Genomic DNA, 23,764 nt, shown 5'->3' with positions numbered 1-23,764 from the left:
AACTGTATTACATCTTAATATCATGAAAACACAAATGCCATGCAACAGTGTACAATACTAGCAAATCTACTGGGGTACACAAAATAATCCCTGCACTCTTTAAAAGTATGCATGCTAAGACCCTGTAGGAAAAGTTTTCTGTTTTGGAAGTGCACTTCCAGAAAGACACAGAGTGCATGGAGAGAAGTCAGAGCAATCCAGGGAAAAGTACTACAGACTTATTAAAAAAGACACAGAGAAATACACAAGAATTGTGTTGTCAGTCTAAGAGAAGATAAGTGCAAGGGAAATACACTGTTACAATTTAGTTTTAAAGAGGTTGCAGTTAAGAGGAAGGGAATAAGTGTTTTTGATGTCCAGTGCTAAGCAAGGAGATGATACTGCACTAAGATACAAGTTAGACAACAGGGAGAACCCATCCAGTGCTAGGAAAACTGGAGCAATAGAGCAACAGAGTTCTTGTCACAAAGTCTTCAGGAACATGTTAAATAAACGCATTAGGGGTTAGGGGTTTTTTGGGGGGGTAGGAGGGGTTCTCTGGTTTTGGTCGGTTGGTTTTTTTTAGTGAAACTATATAACCACTAAGAAACAGAGACAAGAGGTAAGATGCATCCAAATTATTCCCTTTACCAAATGTCACAACTTCTTTTAAAGCACCAGCAGTTTCAAAACCACTTATTCTTACCTCTTTGCTTCCTCCAGATGACAGAGGTATTCATAGGCTACATTCTGGCGTCGTCTTTCATCCATTTCCTCTGCTGTTAATCTCTCATTATCCAAGACAGCTGCAAATAGATAAAACATATTTCTCAGGGGGTTGAAGATTGAATATAATTGAACGGGCATATAAAAAAATCAGATCCAACCTCTCCCACAGAAACTCATCCATTTTTTTCCCTAATTCAGAAGAATTAAGAATCTGATGATCTGTTCTTTACTAGTATCAGAAGAAACCCTGTTTCCTTATCCTCCTCACATAAATTTGTCATCTTCCTTCTTTCTGATTTCACAATCTGACTGCTTCCATCTTCCAATTTCTTAGAAACGATCCTTCATTCTCTTATTTTCTTCTAGTTTTGCCTTTGTCTTCCTCAAAGGCACATCAGTGACCACATGTCCCATCTGTCCTCTGATTTTGACAGCAAAAGACTAAGGAAGGACAAAAATATATATTCACATTATATAATCCCTTCTGTATCTTCATAGTCCCCCTCTAAAAGAAGACGGAAATGCTACTCATAGTCCTCATCTGGAAGGGAATCCTTCAGATCCACAACCTGCATGTCATCTTTGATCAAGCTGAGGACCTACATAGGGGTATACGCCTAAATCTTTCAGATTCTGTGTGTTTAAAGCCTCGGTGAAAAAGTGTACTCTTCCCATACTTACAGCTAAATATGTCTCATGTTAAAAAAAAACCCAAGCACACAACTTCTTAGGTTCTATGGGCCACTGGACAAATAGGAAATGTCTCATACTGTCATTAATTAAAGGTTAGCTTATACCTAAAATGCTTTCAACAACTATCTACTGTGCACTTATTGAGACCCCACCAGGAGAACTGTGTCCAGCTCCAGGGTCCTCAGCACAACACCTGTTACACCAGGTCAAGAGCAGGGCAATGAAGATGCTCAGGGGGCTGGAGCACCTCTCCCACAAAGACAGGTTGAGAGAGCTGGAGTTGTTCAGCCTGGAGAAGAGAAGGCTCCGTGGATAACTCATTGCAGCCTTTCGCTACTTAAAAGAGGGCTTATAAAAAAGGAGGGAGAAAGGCTTTTTACACAGGCAGATAGTGGTAGACAAAGGGGAACAGTTTTAAACTAAAAGTGGAGAGATTCAGATTACATGTTAGGAAGGAATTCTTTAACCAAGAAGATGGTGAGGCCCTGGCACAGGTTGCCCAGAGAAGCTGCGGCTGCCTCACCCCTGGAAGTGTCCAAAGCCAGGTCAGACGGGGCTTGGAGCAACCTGGTCTAGCGGAAGGTGCCCCTGCCCATGGCAGGGGGTGGAACAAGATGATCTTTAAGGTCCCTTCCAATCCAAATCATCCTGTGATTCTGTGAACTACATCAAGTGATGAGGTATCAACTACAGCACTTGGGATCAAACAAGATCGTGGTTCAAACTGCAAAGGAGCTTTGGAAACCAGTATGGAGTACCGCAAAAGCACCATTCTGATTACTCCAACCTACCCCAAGTCACGTGAGCTGAAAAGTGTCACAATGCACAGGGCAATGCCTGACAGTAGGGAAAAGTTCCCTCCTCTCCCAAACCCTCAGACTCCATCCTGCCTTCTTTAAACCGGCCCTCCCTGCCCGCCCCGGCTTCGGGCGGCACCGCACGGTCGGATCGACTGCCGCTTTGACGCGGTATCGTAGCACCGGTGAGCCCTCGTCTCGGACGGCAAGAGCCAAAGCCTCCCTCTCCACCGCAAGCCTATGACAAGGTGGTGGAGGTGTCGGATAGCAGCGGTGTTTCGCCCGGCAACTCGGGTGTGGTCGCCGAAATCGGCGGGAAGGCAGAAGGCAGGGCCGCCCCCTCCCCGCCCGCGGCGGACATCTTGGGCGAGGCTCGGGGCCCGCCCGCGGCAGACGACGGCGGGACAGCCGTAGGACGCCCCTGCGCTGTCCACCCACCGCCTTCTCCCAGAGCTCATCTCTAGCATCCGGGAGGGCCGTCGAACTTGGACGGGCTCCCGCGCCACAAGGCGCCCACCCCCGGGGCCCGCGAGGAGAGCCGGTGGGGCGCATCGCGCCCGCGGGACAGCCCCGGAGCCCGGGCCCCGCGGCTCCCCCCGTGCCTGCGGCGTCCCAGCCTCCCCTCCCAGCGTGAGACCCTGGAAGGTGCGGGCAACGTGGGCTGGGCCGGGCTGGGCGTCGCTTGGCGGCCACGCGGATTCCCGGACTCCGGGCGCCCCGGTACTCACAGCCATAGTGGGGCCGGGACACGGCCAGCCCGTCCACCTCCTCCGCCGCCATGGTGCTGCGCTGGGCCGAGGCTGGCGCGAGCTGGGCGCGGCTGTTCCTCTTCCTGCCGCACCGGGTGTGGCGGGGGAGGAGCTGCCGCTCCGCGCTCTCTCCGTCTTCCCGACCCGGTCGCGCCCTGGCCGCCTCCGCCACCTTCGTCCGCTGCTGGAGCAAAGCGACGATTTGTCTTGCCCTGCCGGTCGGCCCCGACGGACCCCGGCCTGGCCACCCTGTCTCTCCCCGGAGTCTCTCTCACAGGGCCACCGCCCTGGCCCTGAGCCTTCCCGTCAGCCCCATTCGTAACACCCAGCTAAACTCTGACCTAAACTCTGCGGAACACAGCCCGTGTCAACCTAGCCACGACTCACATCTTACCCTGTCAGCCTTTCCAACCTCCTTACACACAGCTCGGCCGTGCCAGCCCCACTGCGTGCAGTGCAGCCAGATCAGCTCAGCGTCGACAGTCTGTCTGCCTTCCACACGCTGCTGATACAGGCTTTTCTAGGAGCTCTGCTCCTGCCAGGCTCCCCACCTGCATCACCCTTCTCGGCAGTAAAATCTGACCTTGCTGGATGCAGCTCGGCTCTTTCATCTAAACAGCTTTGCTGACCAAACCATGGTAACTCACCTGAAATGTCAGCCACAAGTTTAAGCAGGGTGCCCCAAAACAACAGCAACGTTCAGCAGCACTGCCACGGGAGAGAATCATGCCCTGAAAGTTTCCTTCCCTTCAACATGTATTACTGTTGCTTTGCCTGGTTCTTGTTCAAGAGTCAGAGCACTGAAGATGCCAGCCACCATGTGTCTGTTTTAATTAGCCCCATGAATTTCACTGCCAGGGCATAAGTTTACTACTTAGGCACAACTTAAATAATGTGGTAGACAAATAGCCTCTATTAGGAAAAGCATCACCAACAGGTAAGGGAGTTGATCATTCCCTTCTTCCCAGTACTGGATTCAGTTCCAGCCTCCCCAGTACAAGGAAGACATGGAGAAAATAGAACAGTGAAACACAGAGCAACTGATGACGAGCTTGGAGCATCTGACATATGAGGAGAGCCTGAGAGATGACATGACAAGAAGCAATGGGCAATGGACTGAAAAATATGAAAGTCCCAAATAAACATAAGAAGAAATACTTGTATCCTGAAGGTGATCAAACACTGGAACAAGTTGCCCAGAGAAGTTGTGGAGTCTCTGCCCTTGGACATACTTCAAACCTAACTAGGCATGGTCCTGGACAACCCGCTCAAGTTTACCCTGAGCTGAGGAAGAAAGGTTGGACTAGAGACTTCCAGAGGTCACTTCCAACCTCAATGATTCTGTGAGCCCATCAAAAAGTATATTTACTCTATATACATAGGCAACTAGCAATAGGACAGGAGGACATAGTCTTAAGCTGTGCCAGGGGAGGTTTAGATTGGGCATTAGAAGGAATTTCTTCACAGAAAAGTGATTAGATATTTAAATAGGCTGCCCAGGGAGGTGGTGAAGTCACCGTTCCTGGAAGTATTTAAGGAAAGACTGGACATGGCACTTAGTACCACGGTCTAATTGACAAGGTGGTGTTGAGTCATATTGGACTCAATGATTAGGTCTTTTCCAATCTAGCTGATTCTGTGATATTTAAAGAGTCTGTATGAAAGGAAGACACACTTCAATAGTTACAGAAATAACTAAATCAGTGAATGCCAGACATAAATTACAAAACAAAAGGGTTTATAGTGAAACAATAGGTCTAATTATTAACATTTGCATTACTTCACATGTGGCTACTTCGCAGTTATGCAATGAGAAGACATTTAAAATAATGTTTATATGTAGACTATGGAGTGCAGGACTGGTTTTGTTCCCCCTAAAAATGTTGTAACATTTTTGTGCAGTCCCACAATCTTCCCTCGAAAAAATCTCATAAATTTACTCTTTCCTGTAAGACTCATTCTGATAACAAAAATAAAACGCGATTATTGCACATCATCAAAGAATCTGGCTGAACCTCTTCAAGATTATATTTAATGGTTCCTATAATAGCTCCCCTGACTTAAGATTACTGGTCTTTTGTTATTGCCTCTAACTGGTTTCTGTTAGGATTTGTGTTTCTATGTCTTTAATTTATCTCCTCTCCTGTTTCTTTTTTTTTCTTAATGTTGAATAAGCACTAGCCAGATGGCCTTACAAATAATATTACAGAGGTACCTATTTTTATCTAGTTTTGTGAATGGTGCTGAAAAAAAGTGTGTTTACAACATCTGAAGACTCTGAATCTGATTCTATAGTCACTTAAAGATACCCTACCTGCAGGCTTCCACTGAAACATAAGGAATCTCTTAACCTCTTCAAATCTTCCTTGAAACAGGATTGTATATACAGTTATCATACCTACCTTTCCAAAGTTCTAGAGTCTTGTAGTCCAAAAAAAGATTGTGAAATAATAGCATATTCATACAAATGTCCACTGAATAATTGTTCACATGTATCCTCATTTCTGGCAAAGCAAAGTCTGAAGATTGAGTGGGATCTGCCCTAGGTCCCATTTAGCATTAAGAATTTCAAGCTATTTCTTACTCTTTCTTCAGCGCACATGAAGCTGACAGCTGGAATAACATAGGTCTAATGCCACTCCGCATCTTAGCATCCATCATTCTCATGATCCAGCTCATCATTATTAATAATTTTTTTATTATTTTTTGTGCTTCTATCATGTACAGCCAATCATGACCTTTCCCTTTAGGGCCCATTAATTCTGAATAAGTTTAGCTCTTACCTTCTATGTCTGGAATAACATTTAGATACCTGTAATTTTCTCTGTCTTCTCTAACGACCCAGTTCTGTTTCCACAGGGTCAGAATGCCCAGAACCCAGAAGGAGCTATCTTAAGTGAGTAGGTGTATACATTTAACATATATATTGGGGGAAAAAAACGTGTGTGTGTATGTGCATATATGTATACATGTATATACATGTTAACAGACACATACACATATGACTCCTATTTCTCATTTACTTCGTGAGACTTTTTTGTATGTGGTTGCATGTTAGGCTATGGATTGCCAAGAGGAAAAGTTGCCTTTTGGCTCCCAGCATCAGATCAGAATTATGGTGGTCAAATGAGACAAGTTACTGACCTGATCTTAAAAGAAAGAAACAGCAGGGATAAATACATACAAATATCCCAACACACAATCCCCCAGTGCTAGTTCACAACTGTGCTCAGTGCTAGCCCAGATCACTCCCACAGCCCTGACCCACCCATATATGCAGCAGAGAACTTGGCATGAAGCTCTGGAGAAAATGCAAGGGACCAGCTGCACAGTTGGGGCAAGAGAATGCAGAGTGAACCCATCCCACATTTCCAGTGCACCAGACAAGCCAGGCAGGAAAAAAAGGAAGTCTGGCTTTCAAAATGGGTATTGCTTCCAGACTCTGCTTTTGCATCCTGACCTCACTTCAAATGGCCCACAGCTTGCCTGGGATGCACACTATCTGCAGGATTCCCCAGGGAAGACTGAGAGCAAGTGACTCTAACCCAAATCCTGCCCAGTTCTGCTGATACTCACAATGCAATGCTAGGACACACCAACAGGCTGCTGGAATAGCAGAGGAGTCCTTACTCCTTAGAGGCAAGTTAGGAAGCTCCCCACCCTGCATGCTAATGATAAAATCCTCTCCTTCCCTCGTCATGATAGTGGAATATGGGCAAGCTCTGTAGTGGTAAAAAGGCTTCTTGAACTGGAAAACAGTGCACTTGTCCCCATGCACCAGGTACAGTTTCTCTTGAAGGACCTGTAGAGTCCAAGGAAGCTCCACAGCTACCTGAAAAAACAGAAGAAATATGGGTAATTCAATATTCATTTTGTCTGTGATACACACTCCCTGTCTTTTCATCTGCTTTGTAATGCTGACTTGTTGCCCCTGTATTTGTTCTCATGCAGGCTACCTAAAAAGACACTTGGGGAACCAATAAAGTAATTTAAGTCCTGAGCAGTCCACAACACTTAGCTGGAAGCAAGTGGGGATGAGCCAGATTTACAGATTGTAAAGCAAAGATGCAATAAGACATCTATGACCAATTCTGCAATACTGGCCACATACCAAACACCCTGCACCAAATCCCTGATTTTCACCTCAAAGGACTCCTCCAATTATGAAAAAGCAGATTTCTATTTAAATTGTTTTCATGTCAATTGTAATTTTATCCCTAGAATGATTCACTTCCAACAATTCACTGCCTCCCACAAAAAATAGCTCCCCCCACATTTGATAAAGGGAAGTTCCTTCTACTCAAATAAATTTTAAACTGTTTATACTCCTGCTGTGTTCTCAAGGAAGACTCTTCAGATTTTCTACTTTTTGTGAACAAATGCTGCTGTAAGCTTAGTTTCTGGCTGCAGAAGATGACTGTATTTACATGCAAGATTTCTTGGATTAAATATGTAGTATGTCAATCTATTTATGCTAATAAAAGCATTACATTAATAGTACCGTACAAAGATACCACTAAATTACGTATTTAGTCTTTACAGACTAAACATTTTTGTCAGTTACTGAGCCATCACCACATATATAATTACCTATAAGATATCAACAGCCTGCTTAGCTTTATAATCTGCTGAAGATAGTATTTAAATTCAGCAATAATCAAAACCCACCTGTTAGCACAGAAATCTTGGTAAACAGCATGGGATTGAACCAAGTCTTTTACCGATAAGGGAAGAACTGGCACTAACTCCAGCACTGCAGGATTGAAGCCAACAGTGCTCAGTCTCACATAGTGCATCCTAAAAGCAGGAATGGCACGTAGCTTTTGTAACCCAATTGTATACTGTGATATTTATGTCAATGATGCACAACCAACTGCCTAGCCAAACTCCTCAGTCTTTATTATGATGATAGAAGTTTTGTTAATAGAAAGAGGGTAGTTTTATTATACTTATACATGATAAACAATACTGTTGCGGCTCCCATGTTACACAAAAAGTTGTATAGCTGTAGAAAGCACGTGCCCATGTATCAGAGACACTGCACAAAAAAAATTCTTTGACAAGGAAGCAACGTACTAGGACCTCGTTCATCTCTGTAAAAATGTAACAGAAGTTCTTACTGCATTTCAGACCTTATTTTGGCAAGCTGATCATGAACCAAATACAGATTAAATGGTATTTAACACTAAACACTAATTTCTTCTAAATGAACAAGAGTAAACACGCACATGAAGAAAAACAGTACCAAAAAATAGGAGGGGAGGGGGAATGAAAAACAGGTTGCTAAAGACCAATTTATTAGATAACTCCACAACTTTGAAAATGGACAGTTTTGATTAAAAGACTACCCGGGATAAGACAGAAACTAAAGAAAGCAATACATAATAAATGGAGAAAGGTAAAACTGGCACGCACTCCTCTCGGCTCCGCTCAGCCGCTGCCGGTGCCTCTTTCGGCAACGCGGCGAGAGCGGCTCCCGATCCGATCCGATCCGATCCGATCCGATCCGATCCGATCCGATCCCATCCGATCCGATCCGATCCGATCCCATCCGATCCCATCCGATCCGATCCCATCCCATCCGATCCCATCCCATCCGATCCCATCCCATCCCATCCGATCCGATCCCATCCCATCCCATCCGATCCGATCCGATCCGATCCGATCCCATCCGATCCCATCCCATCCCATCCCATCCGATCCGATCCCATCCGATCCCATCCCATCCCATCCCATCCCATCCGATCCGATCCCATCCGATCCGATCCCATCCCATCCGATCCGATCCCATCCGATCCCATCCCATCCCATCCGATCCCATCCGATCCGATCCCATCCCATCCGATCCCATCCCATCCCATCCCATCCGATCCCATCCGATCCCATCCGATCCCATCCCATCCGATCCGATCCGATCCGATCCGATCCCATCCCATCCCATCCCATCCCATCCGGCCCCGCCGCCACCGCCCCTCGCCCCCCGCGCCCTTCCCGGCGGCCCCCGCGCGCCTCCCGGCAGCCCGCGCGGCGCCGGCCGAGGATGATCCACGAGCTGCTGCTGGCGCTGAGCGGGTACCCCGGGGCGGCCTTCACCTGGAGCAAGCGCGGCGGCCTCCAGGCACGGCACGGCCCCTGCCCCCGACCCCGCCCCGGCCAAAGCTCGCCCTCGCCCGCCCCTCACCGCTGTTGTCCCCCCCAGGTGTCTCAGGAGCTGCCGTTCCTCCACCCCAGCGAGACCAGCGTCCTGAACCGGCTCTGCCGCCTCGGCACCGACTACATCCGCTTCGCCGAATTCGTGGAGCAGTACACGGGACACGTACAGCAGCAGGTGGGGCCGTCTGGCCGCGGTATTTCCCGGGAAGAGCACAGCAGGTGTCAGTAAGGCCAAGCTGCCCCGGACACGTGAGTGTCCCGCGGCCCGTGGCCCATACCCGCGCCAGCACTAAACAACTGTGCTTTCCCGAGCGGCGCTCCAGAAAGCTCAGGGCGGTGCACTTATGGGAGGGTACAGAGCAGTGAAAGATGGACAAAATGTAAAATCTCGTTCTTGAGGAAGTCTTGTAATAATTTCTGGCCACAGCAGACTGGCCAGGGTTTGTGAACTGAATAGGATGCTCATGTCTACCTTGTAGTGACTCCTCGTCATGGTTTGTGAAGAGCCTTGAGAGCCAAGAGGCATGCTTAAGTGAAAAGAAGCACTGGTACCAGTGGTTCCCAGCACTTGCATAGGTCCACAAAACTTTGCTCAAGTAACTTTCCTTGTGACAAGGTTGTATTTGTGGTTTTGATCACTTTATGGTGGGATAAGGTGCGTTTCAACACCTTTGGAGCCCTGACTGCTGCTGTGACACTGCACAGATACTCTGTTACTCTTCAGACCTACACTAGGGTGCTGATGCAGTTTTTACTGTTTGGTTTCAGGACCATCATCCATCTCAGCAAAACCAGAGCGGATTACATGGCATTTATTTGCGAGCCTTCTGCACAGGTCTTGATTCAGTGCTGCAGCCATATCGACAGGCACTACTTGACCTAGAACAAGAGGTAAAGGGGAGAGATGTGGAACAAGAGGCGGTCATGCTGCTGACAGATGGTGGAAAGCTGTCATTTCTGCAATGCGTATGCTAAGTAGTAGTACCTAAAATGAGACAAGGTATTTTCCTTTCCACATGAGGGTTGCCTTCCAAATTATTCCTGTGAGGTGCCATTGTAAATTAGTCTTCGTCCTAATAAGTATTAAGTCCCCTCTTCCTTCGGTTCAGTAGGTGCTCCATCTGTGTCAGAGCCCAGTGCCGTCTCAGACTACTGTCTCCTGTTTTCAATTTTAAAGGTTTTGCTTAATCTCCTCTAGATTAATAGCTGTCATATCTTGGGTACTGTGACCATCCAGTGGTTGTCGTAATTACTTTTCATTAATTGCTTTATCCTTACAGTTTCTGACTGACCCGCATCTCTCCATCTCACATGTTAATTATTCCTTGGACCAGGTACGTCATGTTAATAAACAGGTAGTGGTTTTTGGTTACTCTTATCACTCATTGAGTCTAATAAGAAAGCATATGGGATAAAGAAGGGTTAGTTTGTCATGTCATGCCATTTCTGTCTAACACCTCTACATTTGTAGTCCCTTAATCATGCTCAGAGGAACACCTGCACTTCAACACAAAGCTTAGGACCTCCACCTTGACTCTCACACATTCCTCACTGCCTGTGTTTAGCCTGAACTACTTCTGGAATATAACTTCGTGCATCTTGCTCCAGTGGAGGGAGGACATGCTTCCGAGAGATTTTCATGTCATGTTTCTCATTTGTGGGGAAAGCCATATAACAGTTTCATTAAATTGCTGTGTTTAGCTGCTGTCCAGACTTACTCAACTATAGTGTTTTCTCTCTGTCTTGCGTAACAACCTAATTCAATATTTTGCTCCTTGTTCTGCAGTTTCAGTTACTCTTCCCCTCTGTAATGGTCATGGTGGAACAGATCAAAACTCAGAAGGTACAGTAGAATTGCAGCTAGTTTCTCTTAACAAGTTTCCTCTTTAACTGATAAAGTTATTGCTGCCCCCATCCCAGACTTTTAATACTAGCAAAGAATGTGGTTTGAGTAATGGATGCCCTATTACTAGTACTACTGTAAGTATTGAATAACTGTTTTGCAAATCTCTTTACACTGGATTTGACTTTTTTCCATTATCAGTATGATCTTTGATGACTTGCATTTTATAGTCACAGTGCATTTTATAGGACAAGATGCTGTTGGTTGGAATTTCTTCTTTTCTGAATCGGTTTTCTCTGACTGTCACCGGAAAAAAAAAAGATGCTTACATTTTGTTAAGCAAAAGTTTTGACAGAAGCTTGGGTGTAGAGCACACGTGGAGTATGTTACATCTTTTTTTTCTGTAAGGCTTGTTCAGTTTGCTAAGGGATTTTCTTGTGAGCAGAAAGCATAGAGTCTAAATGTATGAAAAGGTCAGTACAGATCCAAATAACAGACATAATGTAACCTTTTCTTTCTGCAGATTCATGGATGTCAGATATTGGAGACAGTCCACAAACATAGCTGTGGGGGGTTGCCTCCTGTTCGCAGTGCTCTTGAAAAGTATGTCGATACAGTAAAACTATTATTTCATTCTTCTGTAGGAACTGGAGTTAGTGTCAAAGTATTTATCTTACTTGTTGAAACAGTACATGCAAAACAGCCTTGCATGATATAAAAGTAGGAGTAGCATGCAGGGAAAACTGTCACAGTCCCCATTATTTATCTAAAGCAGGCTTATGGTGGGAATTAAAGTTTTCTCCATGCTTTGGGCTAAGGGCTCAGAAAAGTTAAGACCCAGTGTTTTTTTTTCTTTTGAAGTCTACAGGAACTGTTTTGCATATGATAGACTTGTTACTGATTTTGATCCTTCAGAATGATACATGTGACTGGGTGAGTGTTGTGATGTTTGTATGTCCTTGCGGAGAAAGTCAGACTACTTAAGATATAAGTTGTGTTCACGCTGAAATGTAATTGAGTAGAAACAGCAGGAATGGGAAGCTGCTGCAAACTTATATCTCTGGCTAGCAGATTTCTGTGAAGAAATAATCAGAGGATATGTTAGTTTAGCTTTGCATCTTTTAGTTTTGTCCACTTTTCTATATTTAAAAAAAATTATAAAATTCCACATTAGCCATTTAGCACTTGCCATACTGCCAGGCTGACTGACTGGACTTTCCAGAATGATGTACAGTAAGGTTTTGGTTACTGCGTTCAAAGGCTCCATTATCTGTTTCTCTTGACCTCAGGATTCTGGCTGTGTGTCATGGAGTCATGTATAAGCAGCTCTCTGCCTGGATGCTTCATGGATTGCTACTGGACCAACATGAAGAGTTCTTTATCAAACAGGGCCCTTCTTCTGGAAATGCCCCTAGCCAACCCGAAGAAGATGACGATGACTTAGGAATTGGGGGACTTACAGGAAAACAGCTACGAGAACTGCAGGACCTGGTAAGAACTACAAGTCATAGCCTGGCATGTTTTGGTCCTTAAGGAACTAAAGAAGAAATATATTGTCTTCTGCTTCAGTGTGAGCTATGCTAGACTAGACATATACTGAGGCCTGGCAAGATGGTAAATCAAGGTAATGAGGTAATGTAGTAGCTTGCTGCTAGGCATAAAGGACAGAGACATCTTTTGGCACAGTTGGATAATCTGAGGGCAGAAGGCCCTACAGATGGAATCTCTGTAGATGCTGATGTTAAGTGATTTGGAACTGTTGCACACCCCTTGACTGACTGGTGTCTCGTTCCTTATGGTCAAGGCTGTGATCTATAGTAGTGTGAGCAATTGCAAAGGAAAGGGTGTGGGGAGCTTTGCTGTTGACTTGATTCACACCCTTTCTCTGGGCAGCTGGGTCAAGTACCTTTCTTGCACAACCATTAGTTGTGCAAATGTTACCTAACACGTTAGTGCTACTGACAGTACTGGTGGAAAATGTGCTCTGAAAAGTCAAGAGGCTGCTAAGCCAGGGAGTGACCTGCCGGTACACTGGTGAAATGCAGTAACTCTTCCTGTAGATGCCATACCATTAGAGCGCCCTTCCACACTTTGAGCATTTGAGTGTCTGAATAGAGATCAGTGAGGAGCAACTGCAACTCTAATTCATGCTCTGGTTTACGGTGAGAAAACATTTCATGGGCACCTATGGTGTTAGTGTGCTGCATGCAGCCTGGCTGTGAATGCACAGAAGATTCCCCTCAAAACAGCACGTTGCATACTAATTAAGTACCCTATGCAAATAGTCTCTGCTGAAAACAGACTACACACAGGCAAAAACAAGGGAAAACTTTAAAAGGCAGTTAGTGAAAAATCTGTTATTTCACTGTATCAGATTAAGGAAGACTGTGAAAATCGGTGAGTCTTCTAGGGCCATGGTGGAAAATGTGGACATTAAGAAGATAACACCTAGACATCAGCCTTATTACCTCCTTTCTTCAGTATTATTAACTAATGGTGTTGGCAATTCCTCAGTCAAAGAGCAGAATAAGAAATCCTGAGTGTTGATGGGAGAGACCAATAAAATATTTGGGTATTTGGGTATTGCCTCATCTAAAAGTGTCAGTAGAATCTATAGAAAAGAATTGCCTACATCTTAATGTCGGCATTAACATATATATGTAGAGATATATATATATACACAAACTTGTACTGAACTCTTCTGTTTAAAAGTCTGTAGATGGCAAACGTTCTCAAAAATTTTTCAGGATGATGTTTTTTTGGATTATGGACTACTGAAACTAATTCTCCAATAACAAGAAAGCCAAATTAAATGATCAGCATTGCTTCTCTGAAGGAAAATCTTGCCTCTGTACTTGGAGTGCTTTATTAATACATTCAGAAAAAAGTTAATAACTTACTGTATTGTTTTCAACAGCTTTCACAGGAGATGAGAAAATTGCCTTAGTTTTGCTAGCAAGCCTTTGGATCTTTAATTGCTCACTAGTGGAGGCATTTACATTTGGCCTGTATCACAAGCGTTCTAGAAGTGTTAAAACATAGGAACGGGTGTAGGGGAGGATTATTTTTGGTAATGCTAGTTAACATTGTTATAGCAGCAAAAGGACTCACGTAATGCAGTTTCAATAAAAATTCCTTTTGCTGATGTAACTTCCTTTGGTACAACCAATTTGCTGCTATTCCACAAAGGTTTAGCTTCTCCTTTTTCCACTTCTGCTCCACTCTCTGATGGAAGCAACATCTCTAGAGATATCTGCTAGCATACTAGAAGCATAAGGAAGTTTACTGGCTTACTTAAATGATACAAATCAGTTTTGCTGCCTTTCTGCTTACTTCCAACATTCTTGGATGCCCCCTCACACACACACACACACACACACATACACACCACCCTTTATACACCTCTTCTACACCTCTGGTTTTCTCACACTGGTTTCCACTTGATTTCTTTTCCCTGGTGCCTCTGACAGCGCTTGATTGAGGAGGAGAACATGTTAGCTCCATCTCTAAAACAGTTTTCTCTGCGAGTAGAAATGCTGCCTTCATACATTCCTGTGCGGGTTGCTGAGAAAATCCTCTTCGTGGGAGAATCTGTACAGATGTTTGAGAATCAGAATGTTAACCTGACCAGAAAAGGTAATGAACATCTTTCTTGCAACCTCTGCTCAGTTATGACTGACTGACAAGTAGTTTCCAGAATGCTTTCCAATATTAACAAATTCCTCAACAATCACTGATGATTGCCTGATATTCTTCAGACTATATGGATGGTTGTGCCAGGACAGAGCAGTGGTCCCAGTGTTCTGCTTCTGCTTCATTGCCAGGGAGCAGTATAAGAACTGGATGAGTAAATAACACCTTCCAAACACAGTCTCCAAATTTCCAGCAACAAGTCACCATGTGATTTGCTCTGGATAAATAAAGCAATTGCAGAGGTCTTGTTTTCTTTTCTGTTTGCATCCCTGTCCCTAAATGCTGCAGATAGACACAATGGCACATCTTGCTGTGAGTGTATATGTTGCAGAATGGTGTCACAGTATTAACATGCATCCACAAACACAAGAAATTCATTTGCAAGGTGGTCCCAAAAGTTGCTGTGGAAGACAAATTATCAAGATGGAACCTTGAAGACAGCAAGGGAGAAACAATTCCAGCTGATGGTTCTCTTTGAGAGCCTGATAAGTTTACATTGGAGCTGGTTTGGGAAATACATTCTTACACCAACTGGGGAGGACTGCTGTGGTGGCTCTATCTTGAGTTTGTCTAAGCAAAAGTACTTAAATTACTTGAGTGACATTACAGAGAACAAAGGACCAATTCAACTAGACTCTTTTCTTGCCTTAGCAGCAGCAAGGTGAAAAAAAATTGGTCTCCTAGCTCAGCTGGTTAAAAAAAATGTCCCCAAGTTCAAACAATAGGACAGATTTGAAAGAAGCAGGGATAGAGGGAAAACCAAACCAACTTATTATTTTGTGTTCAAAGATCTAACTCAGTCCTAGAAAAAGGGCTGTCAGCAGCAACCATTTATGTAGAAAATACCTGGCGTTTTTACTGATACCACAGCACTGCCATGGCAAGTATCTATACTGTAACTGTACCTGTATTAGTAATCTTGTACCTTGGTACTTTGAGACCTGCTCTTCACGTTCCTTGCCAGACCTGAGACACTGCTGCCTGGACAGCCTTTCTGCCTCACTGTGCTGGAAGGGGTCTGCAGGTCTCCAAATGGCATTCCTTTTTACTCTCCAAAACACTTCTCATTGCTGCCCAGGCTCCATCCTAAAAAACCAGGAGGACACTTTTGCAGCAGAGCTACATCGACTCAAGCAGCAACCACTCTTTAGTTTGGTGGACTTTGAATCAGTGGTTGACTGGATACGGAGCACTGTTGCTGAGGTAAGCCTCCTAGGAAGGGTAACTGCTGTGCAGGCTGAGGAGCATTTAAGTTTTGTGAGTGACTGGGAGAAGGGGGCTAACAAGCATGTGAGCATGCAGGTAGCTTTCATGTTCTTATGGGTCTCAGAGCTTCATGTAACCCCAGCTTCTAATGACAAAAGGACATTCACAAATACTATGCACTTTCATGGGCGAAAAAAGGGAGGTTTTTGTATATTTTTTTTATTTCACTTGAAATGACTCCAGAACTTTTCATTGTGCTTTTAGTATAATAGATGGCATCTCACTGGTCATATTCTTTGCTTTAGCAATTTTTAATCATTTTTTTTAAGTTGCGGTGGGGAGGAGAACCTGAGAAGATGGGAAGGTTAGAAAAGTGAGAACAAAGCTGAGGTGGAACCTCATAGGAGTTCATAGGAATTTGCCTTTTTTTTTTTTTTTTTTTTGTTCAAGGGTCTTCATGTTTCTTAGGCAGAGTTTTTTGCTGGTACATATCAAGAGTTCTAACTAGTAGCATGGGCTGCTACACAGGACTCTGTGTTCTCTTGTGCTTTATATAGCATTGGCTATAGGTGCTTTTTTGTATGCATTGCAAGTGTTTCAAGACAGCTACTATTCTCTCTGAATGGGTAAGATAATTCTGAGGGGAGGTCTCTTGTTTTGTTTGGCTTTTGTTTCCTCACTAGCATCTTTGGAAACTGATGGTGGAGGAATCGGATTTACTAGGACAACTGAAGGTAATGTAACTGCTTGTTTTTGCTGAAGCAGCTTATTTCTTTCTTTCTTTTTTAAAAAGCTGTTTCCCATTAAATACTTTACTGCCTTCTATTCTGGGCTTTCTTCTTTTAGATAAAGTTGTTTTCATTTTTCAGGTCTCAAGAATGAGCACAGAGTGATAAAGAGTTAGAGGGGTATGCGTATGTGGTTTTGTGGTTTGCATCTTGAAGCAAAGGCGGTGTAGACTCTTTGGTCAGTGAATGAAATTCAGAACTCTCCAGCTGTGTTTTGAAATGGCAGAAATTGCCCAAGCAATAATAAAAATGGGTGCTATCAGCTAGGATGCTTAAAATTTCTGCTCATTTTGGTATGTTTAGATACAAAAAGTTTATCTTCACAGATTATAAAAGACTTTTATCTTTTGGGAAGAGGTGAGCTGTTTCAGGCTTTCATTGACACTGCACAGCACATGTTAAAGACGCCACCTACGGCTGTAACTGAACATGGTGAGTGTTGATTATTCACTTATCAAACCGTCCTCACTGGGGTATAGCAGGAAAATGGTGAGCCATGTCCAGTACAGGAGAGCTCTGTCTTACCTTCCAGATGATATCATTAGTTTTGAGACAACAGCATTTGTAAACTAGAATGTCTCACAGAGTGAAAACAACCTCTCAGAAACTTTCAGATGGCAGGTTTCTCCCCATATTTGAAGCTGGAATTAAAAGAAACCAGTGGCAATAGCGCATCACTGTTGTCTTTTATGGCTGGGCATAAATAACTAATGGGTGCAAAATTAGCACTAGCTGCATCATCTTGGGTTGATATGTGTGTTCTCTTGTTGTCAGATGTCAACGTTGCATTTCAGCAGTCTGCTCATAAGGTGCTGTTAGATGATGACAATCTTCTTCCTCTTCTTCACTTAACCATTGAGTATCACGGAAAGGAGCATAAAGGTATATATACTTGCATTTTTAGTAGTGAGTTAAGATGGGAGATGATGACCTTGTTTTTCAAATCCTGTTGCTCTTCTCTAAAGTTACAGAAATACTAATTTTGTTCCCTTTATACCCCAGTGCGATGACTGCTTTGGCTCTTCTTAATTCTGTTCTCTCCCTTTCCCCTTTTCTTCCTTGCCATGGTTGTATTGACAAAGAAGATAATGTAATTCAGCACCTCATTTGTTTTCAGATACTTCTCAGACTCGTGAAGGGCCTTCACGGGAGTTATCTCCTCGTGAAGCCCCCACATCTGGATGGGCAGCTCTGGGCCTTTCTTACAAAGTTCAGTGGCCACTGCACATTCTCTTTACTCCTGCTGTTCTTGAGAAGTAAGTACTAGATATGGTCTTTGTATATTCATCTATATGTTCCCTGAGCTCAGGCAATCACTAATGGGTTTTTTTTTCTCACTATGGAGAGAAAGGTAGAGTTATAATACTTCATCTTGCTCTCTGAACCTTAAAATGGCTTTTTTCACTTACTCAAATATTGAGAGTATTTGTAATGATAGTAAGACCTACAAGATGCTGACAGATCTGCACTAATTTACAAACAGTGCTACTTTAACAATGTTTTCACTGGCAGCTCCCCTCCTCACACCAAAATTAACTCTGTATTTTTTAGGTCAGTAACCAATACAAGCAGAAATCTTACTCTGAGATGGGCCATCACCTGATCTGCCCTATCTATTGACAGGCAGCCACCTCCTGTTTCTTTTTCCAGTCTTTCATTATGTTCTCTAATACCTGCAGCCAAGGAAGATTTTAGCCTTAAACAACTTTGTATTTTTTTTTTCACTGTAGGTACAATGTTGTGTTCAAATACCTGCTGAGTGTGCGACGAGTCCAGGCTGAGCTACAGCACTGCTGGGCTCTCCAGATGCAACGCAAACACTTGAAATCGAACAGAACGGATGCCATCAAGTGGCGTCTGAGGGATCACATGGCTTTCCTTGTGGACAATCTTCAGTATTATCTGCAGGTCAGTATTTACAGAGTAAGACAAACTATCAGTTAGTCAGGAACTGGCAAAAATGCATGGAGGGAGCACTGGAGACCTGTCTTTCAGGTTTCAGATTCTTTCTACTGTAAGGAAATCAGAATTTCCTTTACAAGTCTACACTTCTTCCAAGTTCCCAGACTTAGTGTTACAATTAAAAAGTTTTTGGACTTGTGATTCAGTGAGTGTTACTAGAAATGCAGGAGTTCTCTAGTGGCTCCAGTGCTACTAAACATTTGTGAGAAACCACAGACTAAACGTTTGTGAGAAACCACAGACATCTCTGAAGGATCATCATTAAGATGCCATCCTGGTTTCTTCCCTTGCCTCTTATGTGAACTCCACTGTGAGTTAAGTTTTGGGGTTTTTTTGGTTGGTTGGTTTTTTAAAGAATTGAAAGAAGCCATATTCTGACCATTTGAAGTCAAAAAAGAGACTTTTCAAATGTAAACAGCAGTTACTAATAGCATGTTTTTGTGAGAATTACCTATCACTTTGTTAATAGCTGTAACAGCGAATTGATGGGGCCTGGCTTTCTAGCTTCTCCGGAGTATCTCGGCTCTGGCTGAGCTTTTGCACTGCAGCCTTTGCCCTAAGATTCCAGATAGCATCTCCCAGTATAAGATTCAGAGATTACTACTATCAAATACCTTTGTTTACATGCTGGTTATATACTTTTTTAATAGTTAATCTTAAAGAAAGTGACCATTTCCCTTTCTGCATAGATATTACTTAGGCATCAAAAATTCCTTTGTCCCCCCCATTATGTACTGCTGTTGTCTATAATTCCCCATTCATCGGGTGGAGAGAAGGGGATCCTCAGCCTCTAACATACCAGTAGCAACAAGCAAGTTTCTTCCGCAAAACTTCTGGGTGGTCTGATACTAATGAGATATCTTTACATATCCATCAGGTGGATGTGCTGGAGTCTCAGTTCTCACAGCTTCTGCAGCAGATAAATGCCACACGAGATTTTGAGAGTATACGATTGGCTCATGATCATTTCTTAAGTAATTTGTTGGCTCAGTCTTTCATCCTCCTAAAACCTGTAAGTAGGTCTAGTTTTCACCTTTTTCTACAAATTCTCCAACTGCCCTAAGAAACACACTTTTTTGAACAGATACAACAAATCATATCTTTTAAAACAGATCAGTGATAATCTCCTGCAGAGCACAGACTACAATTCTAGGAATAAGGCAGGTTTAAACTGGAACAGATAATCAAAACAGATAAATCAAATTTACAGCTGGTGAGCGTGAATGCTGCATTCCTGGCAATTTTAAATCAAGATTATTTCAGTGTTCACTATTTTATCACTATATTTTTATCACAGGCCATTTTATTAAAGAAGTACTAATTAGCATAATTCTGGGAACTGTATTCCTGAGGGACTCGTGCTGAAATGCACTAGACTAGGAAAAATTCTCTCTCCTACTTATGAAGATAGCTGAGATGTTCTGGAGTAGACTTTTAAGGGTCTTTTTTCTTTTAAGAAAAAATATGTTATAATGTTGCAGTATTTTTATAAAGCTTTAACCTCACAGAAGCATTCCCGAAGAAAGTTAGTTTCAATGAAACAGTGTCTTTTTGCTCAGTCTATGAGACTATTATAGCATAAAGATGGCAGAATACCAACTATCCAGTCTGGAATTTTGATGTGTTCCAGTAGCTACATCTGTGAAGCATTTGGCCTTTCCTAACACTCCTGAATGCAAGTTACCTTGACCAACTGATACAAAAAAAAAATTCCAAGTTTAGTGAACAGTGAAATCAAAGCCTTGAACCATAGCCCTTGCTGGTCTTTCTTCTTCCTTCTTCATCCTGAAGCTGCAGTGAATGACCTGCTGGTTGGACAGGAAAGCCAGTGTTCAACTACTGTGCCTATGTGGACGGCTCGTGCCAATCCTGTTTCCCCAGTAATGTCTGCAGAAGGTTGGAGGGAGGGGGGAAGGGCAGGGTGGGAGATACAGCATAACGTTTAAACCCTTTCTCGATAGAAAACCTTACAAAAATGCTACAGATACTTTAACATCTTCCTTACTAATTAAAAAATATAGTATCACAACATCCTGATTATGAATGCTGCAACTTTTTGGGTACCAAGAACTGCTTTCCTTGTGTTTGAACTCTGTTTCAACTACTATCTTGTGCTTTTTATCCCATGCAGGTTTTCCACTGCTTAAATGAAATTCTGGATCTTTGTCACAGTTTTTGTTCTCTGGTCAGTCAGAATCTGGGCCCATTAGATGAACGGGGAGCTGCACAACTCAGTATTTTGGTGAAGGTGAATCTGTGTTTCTGTGGATCTGTTGTTCTTCCATGCAAACATTTGCCTAAGCAGTTATCTTGGCTTTAACAGTTGTAGTACAAGAGTGTAAGCTGAGATGTTCTATATGAGGACTTGTAATTATTTTAATCAATCAACCATACTTAGGCTGGAAATTCTGTGTGCACAGAGAGGAGGAATGTGGCCAGATATTGGAACAGAATGAGGCAGGTATTTGTTGGTGTCTCTATCCCTCCTTTAGGATAACTAACACCTAGGAGTTCTTGTGGGTCACAGCTTACCTCATCCTGGACCACAAGATCACTTCTCATGCAGTGCTTCTTTTCGTCAGGCTGTTAAAGGACTGGTTGGGCAGAAACAGAGATTAAAGGCTTGCTTGCTTTCTGAGAGGGCCCAGAACTGACTTCTTCTAATTTGTAGGGATTCAGTCGTCAGTCATCACTTCTCTTCAAGATTCTCTCTAGCGTTCGCAACCATCAGATAAACTCTGACTTAGCTCAACTGCTGCTACGCTTGGATTATAACAAATACTACACCCAGGCTGGAGGAACCTTGGGCAGGTAGGAATATCTTCAGGGTTGTTTGTAGCGTTATCCTGAGGTACTTGGAAATACAGAGCCATTTTTATTGATTGCTTCTAGTTATTTTGGCTTACCCAAAGTGTTGCTAAATACCATGACAGAGAAGTAACAAACCAGCATGAATTAATTTGAGGGTTTCATATGCCTTCTCCCCTTTATTTTGGCAGGAAGTTGAACAAGCTGCTAGCTCATATTGGCTGAAAAATGCCAATGTGGGTTGATAAAGGGAGTTACTTTCAACATGTAATTAATACTTTACCCTTCTCTTGCAGTTTTGGGGTCTAAGTACTAAGACCTTTCCTTCCGGATGTGACCAGTGATGCATCAAGCAGTGGAGACTGGTGCTCTTGGACAGTTGGGAGAATTTGCACTCAGCTTCTTTGTAGCTGGCTCTTGCCTGGTGAACTACTGTTTCAGAAGGAATTGGCAAAGAAGTGCCACTTATGTGAGGCTGCCCAGCGATTCCAGGAAGCTACTCTGTTTTTTCTGAACTAGTAAAAACATGCTTTCTGCAGCCCCACATATTCTTAAAAATGCTTCTAAGGAGGCAGTCTGTGCCTCTTCAGAAATTGTAAAAGCACCAAGAATTATAATGTCTTGACTCTTCAGCTGGACTATGCTCCGTTGCAAGTTGGAGTATGGAGAAAGTAATCTATTGTTCTTGACTATGAATGAAGTTTTAGCTGTATTCAGAAGTTCCACTTGTGCAGTAAACCAATTTACAATATACAATGTCTGCTGATCAAATACATACTACCTGGTAAATGAAACAAGCAATAGCACTTTTCACTTGAGGTGAAAGGGGAGGGAAGAAGGAATAGATTTCAAGAATCTCTTCTGCAGTGCACTATTCTAGCATATCTGTGCAGGTGAAAGAGACACCAGTGTTAAGACACATGCTTTCTCTATACAATTTAATACATTTTGCGTGCTGATACTACGTGTGCCTAGACAAAGCAGGAGCTTTGCCTTATTCGAGTACCAAGCACCCTGTGCCGGCAGAAAAGTGCACTCGCAATGAACCTCATCAGACATTTCCCGGGGGTATCTGTCTGCTCCGCCTGGGCTGTTTTCATTCCAGACTAGTTAGAGTGCTACTACTGACTACCCTACTGTACCGAAATAAAACCATTTTGTCATGCAACTGTATGGAATATTGTCAATATCTGCCCCCTAGTGCAAAGGGAACAGAGTGCCATAGCTATTCTCTGTCAGTGAAAAGCAGTATCTTGCCTGTTACTAGGATTTTGTAGCCTTGCTACAACAAACAGACTATCTTGCTGCAAGTCCATTTGAATGACTGGCAGAAGAGAGCCCTCCAGTCCATCACTGGGGTGTTGTATCAGGTTTCCAATTTGAACACAAAGGCTGCCAGGAAACCAGCCTTCTCTTCAAAGGGTTTGTATTTGCACACAGCTGCAGCTCTACACTAAAGTTTCGTGTCCTTGGCGGGGAGGGGGGGAAATCCTCTCTGCTCAGTCAGAAAGACATAGGAACAACAGCCAGCAAGTAGAAGACCTGGCACCTTCCATGCACTACAGCTGTTTGTGGTAGGACTGTAGCTAATGCAAAGTTTAAAATCCTGTGACCATGGAAAAAGCTAGAAAGCGTGTTGAAGAGCAACACATTCAGGTGTCTGAGCTAGGAAATGATAGAAGAAAAAATACACATTAAGAAAAACTTTATACTTCTGAAGCAGGGGACTAAAGACTGAACATGGCTGGATGGAGGCCTGGGTGCACCTTCAGCCTATAGCACTGTTAGAGTGAAGAGCTTCTGCCTTTATGCCAGCTGAGCGCTAAGATGAAGTGCCTGGTTGTGAATGCAGAAGCTCAGAAGCAGATGATTTATCCCATTACTACTTAAAGATACACAGCACTTACATGATCTTTGAACCTCAAGTCTCCCAGCAGTTTAGTTGTCCAAGGTTCTTGAGTCTATATCTCTACTTAGGTAGTGCCAGTCTCCACCAAGGCATGTTAATAGGTATATAGTCACTACAGGAAAAAAAAGAGAGGTAGCCAAAACAAAATGGCACTTTGTCCTAGAAATTCATAGCAGTCACTTAGCAACACCTTAATGAAATCAATGGAAAAGAACAACAGCAAACTGGAGAAGTACAGAACGTGGTATTCTTCCAACAAACAGAATTGCTGCTGCCCTGAGCTTTATGGTATTTACTTCTGTAAATACAGGCTGCCAATGGAATATGCCCCCTTCCTTTCCTTTATAATCGACTTTGTGTGGAGGTCAGCCTTTACCCAAAGTAGAATATTAGTGCTATTCAGCTCAGAGAAATGTAAGCATTTCTTTTCTCTTTGTCCTCCTTTTCTGAAGACA

General features: G+C 43.3%; 2 protein-coding genes across 3 annotated transcripts in view; one reads left to right on the top strand and one right to left on the bottom strand.

Moving 5' to 3' along the window:
• The window catches only part of IQGAP1 (IQ motif containing GTPase activating protein 1), a 54,997-nt gene extending 51,169 nt beyond the window's left edge, over positions 1–3,828 (bottom strand). Inside the window, exons 1-3 of one of the 2 annotated variants that reach the window (XM_039386454.1) lie at positions 3,595–3,828; positions 2,927–3,128; positions 686–785 (exon numbers count right to left, since the gene is read on the bottom strand). In XM_039386454.1, the coding sequence (XP_039242388.1) occupies positions 686–785; positions 2,927–3,128; positions 3,595–3,675 (383 nt within the window). In that variant the 5' untranslated portion in view covers positions 3,676–3,828. Of the gene's footprint in view, positions 1–685; positions 786–2,926; positions 3,156–3,594 lie in introns of those variants that run through there. The other variant, XM_027745376.2, reaches the window with a different exon arrangement.
• A 5,110-nt stretch (positions 3,829–8,938) lies between these two features.
• On the top strand, positions 8,939–22,573 carry TUBGCP4 (tubulin gamma complex associated protein 4). The gene is made up of 18 exons (XM_027745378.2): positions 8,939–9,065; positions 9,147–9,275; positions 9,869–9,991; positions 10,381–10,434; positions 10,887–10,943; positions 11,467–11,546; positions 12,233–12,434; positions 14,414–14,579; positions 15,715–15,839; positions 16,526–16,576; positions 16,957–17,062; positions 17,405–17,512; positions 17,748–17,886; positions 18,361–18,538; positions 19,470–19,604; positions 20,724–20,840; positions 21,264–21,403; positions 21,697–22,573. Exons 1-18 carry the CDS (start codon positions 8,988–8,990, stop codon positions 21,707–21,709), a joined length of 2,001 nt encoding a protein of 666 aa, XP_027601179.1. The 5' UTR covers positions 8,939–8,987; the 3' UTR covers positions 21,710–22,573.
• Positions 22,574–23,764: the final 1,191 nt, after the last annotated feature.

The sequence above is a fragment of the Pipra filicauda genome, unplaced genomic scaffold (genome assembly GCF_003945595.2).
Source record: "Pipra filicauda isolate LSUMZ 115617 unplaced genomic scaffold, ASM394559v2 scaffold486_size446389_pilon, whole genome shotgun sequence".
Classification (NCBI taxonomy): Eukaryota; Metazoa; Chordata; class Aves; order Passeriformes; family Pipridae; genus Pipra; species Pipra filicauda.
The sequence above is the reverse complement of the archived record's forward strand: the minus strand, read 5'-3'. Positions and strand labels throughout refer to the sequence as shown.